General features: G+C 47.5%; 1 protein-coding gene across 1 annotated transcript in view; it reads left to right on the forward strand.

Moving 5' to 3' along the window:
- Positions 1-2,670, forward strand: part of LOC115290732 (xanthine dehydrogenase/oxidase-like) — a 64,203-nt gene that overhangs the window by 17,064 nt on the left and 44,469 nt on the right. The window contains exon 7 of the mRNA XM_029938557.1: positions 1,911-2,003. Coding sequence (XP_029794417.1) covers positions 1,911-2,003 — 93 coding nt within the window. The remainder of the gene's footprint in view (positions 1-1,910; positions 2,004-2,670) is intronic.

Here is a 2,670-nt window from a genome sequence, read left to right on the forward strand (position 1 = left end):
GCTGGGACAGCAGGGTGGCCTGTGAGATGTGCCTCAAGTGATGTGGTCCTTAGGGCCTGTTAGTTGTGGCCCTGGGGCCCAGAGCAGCATGAGTTTGTGTGGAGGATGACTGGCTGGAAAAGTCTTTGATTTCCTTTGACATATGACGGTTTCCTTGCCATAGTCACATAACATCCTGGCCCCAGTTAGATCAATAGAATGGAATCCACAAAAATCTTGTGAGCTCCAAGTTAGAAATACGTTCCTTTTTTTTTTTTTTTTTACATTTTTTAATGTTTATTTTTGAGAGTGAGAGACAGGGTGTGAGCAGGGGAAGGGCAGAGAGAGAAGGAGACAGACTATAAAGCAGGCTCCAGGCTCTGAGTTGTCAGCACAGAGTCTGATGCGGGTCTCAAACCCACGAACTGTGGGATCATCACCTGAGCCAAAGTTGGCCGCTTAACCGACTGAGCCACCCAGTTGCCCCCGAAATACTTTCTTAAGACCACTCCATCCGCCTCACCCCTTCTCTCTTGTACACACACCCAACAGTGTAACCACTGACAGCCAGGGTAGGGTGTCGGGAAACTGGGCATAGAGAGAACCTTGTCAAAATAGGCCCTGTATGGCCTCGACCTGCATTCTTTATCCTTGGAGCTGAGATTCAAACAGGCCAGACTCCTCCAAGTTTGGGCCACCCATCAGAGACTCTGAACAGCACCCCGAGGGTGGGGAGGACGCACAGACATTTCTTTTTGAACCTTCCCATCTGTGTCCCTGTGGGAGGGAGAGGTGCAAGATAACCCGGACTTGAATGGAGGGGAGCATGCTCACAGACCTTTCTAACTTGATAGAAAGCAGATAGAGATGTGGTCCTGCAATATCTTGCACCTTGAGGGGTTCAGGCAGATGTTGGGGACCAGGAGGCAGATTTGATGTTTTCTCTCTCAATTTCCTTTTTGTCCAAATGCTAGACTTTCATGTTATTACTATTATACCCCAACTCTAAGAATTGCCTGTTCTTAGCTTTTAATATGGGCAAGAACCCAACCTTCCTGTGCTTCAGTTTCTTTTTCTGTAAACAGAAAGTCACAATATCTCCCAATTGTGAGGATTTAGTGAGTTAAAATATGTGTAGTCCTGGGGCACCTGGGTGCTCGGTAAGTTAAAGCATTTGACTTTTGCTCAGGTCAAGAATTCACTGTTTGTGAGTTGGAGCCTCATGTCTGGCTCTGCCCTGATGACTTGGAGCCTGGATTCTTCTTAGGATTCTGTGTCTCCCTCTCTCTCTGCTCCTCCCCTGCTTGTGCTCTCTCTCTCTCTTTCTCTCTAAAAAAATTAAATAAGCATTTAAAGAAAATACGTAAAGTGCTTAGCTGGATTCATGACATATTTTAGTATGCCGTGGCTTCATCTATTATCCCTTATCCCTGCTACACACACACACACGCACACACACAAAGTTAATTCAAGTTTCATATCATTTGAAACTAAAAGACACATCATCAGGGCCTATGGTGGTTCTGTGTGTGTGACATGTGTTCCTGACAGGATCAAGCAGGCTTTCCTTACTGAAGAGCAGAAAATCGAGAAGGTGTTGAAGGCACAGCTAGAGTCAGAAAGCTATATTAAAAAGAAAAATGAAGCTTTTTGGGGTAATAGAAAAAAATAAAAAGGCAAAAAAAAAGTTTCATCTCATTTGAATTATGATGGGATTTTTTGGGGGAGGGAGAGAAAGACACAGTTTTCATGCTGATAGTGTGGAAACGACACGGAACCCACATCTTGTCACCTGCATGTGTCAGTCCTGAGACACCCACAGAGCACGATGCTATCATGACTATGTCACAGTCCTGTGCGGGTGGTGGGAACACCACCAAGACCCGCTCTGGGAGTAGCCTGTTCACTTCGGGTTTCTTGTTTCTCTCCAGGCATTGAGATGAAATTTAAGAATAAGCTGTTTCCTATGATCGTCTGCCCAGCCTGGATCCCTGAGCTGAATTCAGTGGAGCCTGGACCCGAGGGTAAGGGGACGTTTGCCCTGAGCCCACGGAAGGGCTGGGATGCTGGATGGGTCCCATGGGAGGGGTGGCGGGTGTCAGGGAGGCCTCCCCTTTGGCACTTGCTTCTCCTGGAGCCACATTGTGTGGGGAGCAGGGGCGCCCTTCATTGCCTTTCTCCGCCGAGCATCTGTGGCAGAATGCCAATGGTCAAGGAGGGCTATGAGATTTCCCATAGTCATTCTCAATCCTGACTCTACATTGGAATCACTCATAGCAGAAGGGGGTCAGAGCTGGGGGGTCTTGGGTACTTAAAAAAAAAAACAACTAAAGAATCAGGACTTCTGTGTCAGAGATCTGATTTTATGGAGTTTGAGAACCACAGGTTTAGAGACGACAGGATTCTTGTTGTAGGATCCAGAGGGCTGTGGTTGAGTCCTGGCTCTTGTACTAGGTGTGTGGCACTGGGCAAGTCACTTAACCTCTCTGGGCTTTCACTTCCTCATCCACATAAAGATGCTAGACCTGGTTCTACCTCACTCAGGCACCAGTAAAGCACTGTAGGGGCTGAGTGTGATAGTGTTTTCTGAGCCAAGAAGGGAATCACCATTGGTCTGCGCGTGTGTCCCCAGGTATCTCCTTTGGAGCCTCTTGTCCCTTGAGCCTTGTGGAAAAGACACTGGCCGATGCA

Source organism: Suricata suricatta, chromosome 4 (assembly GCF_006229205.1).
Source record: "Suricata suricatta isolate VVHF042 chromosome 4, meerkat_22Aug2017_6uvM2_HiC, whole genome shotgun sequence".
Lineage (NCBI taxonomy): Eukaryota > Metazoa > Chordata > Mammalia > Carnivora > Herpestidae > Suricata > Suricata suricatta.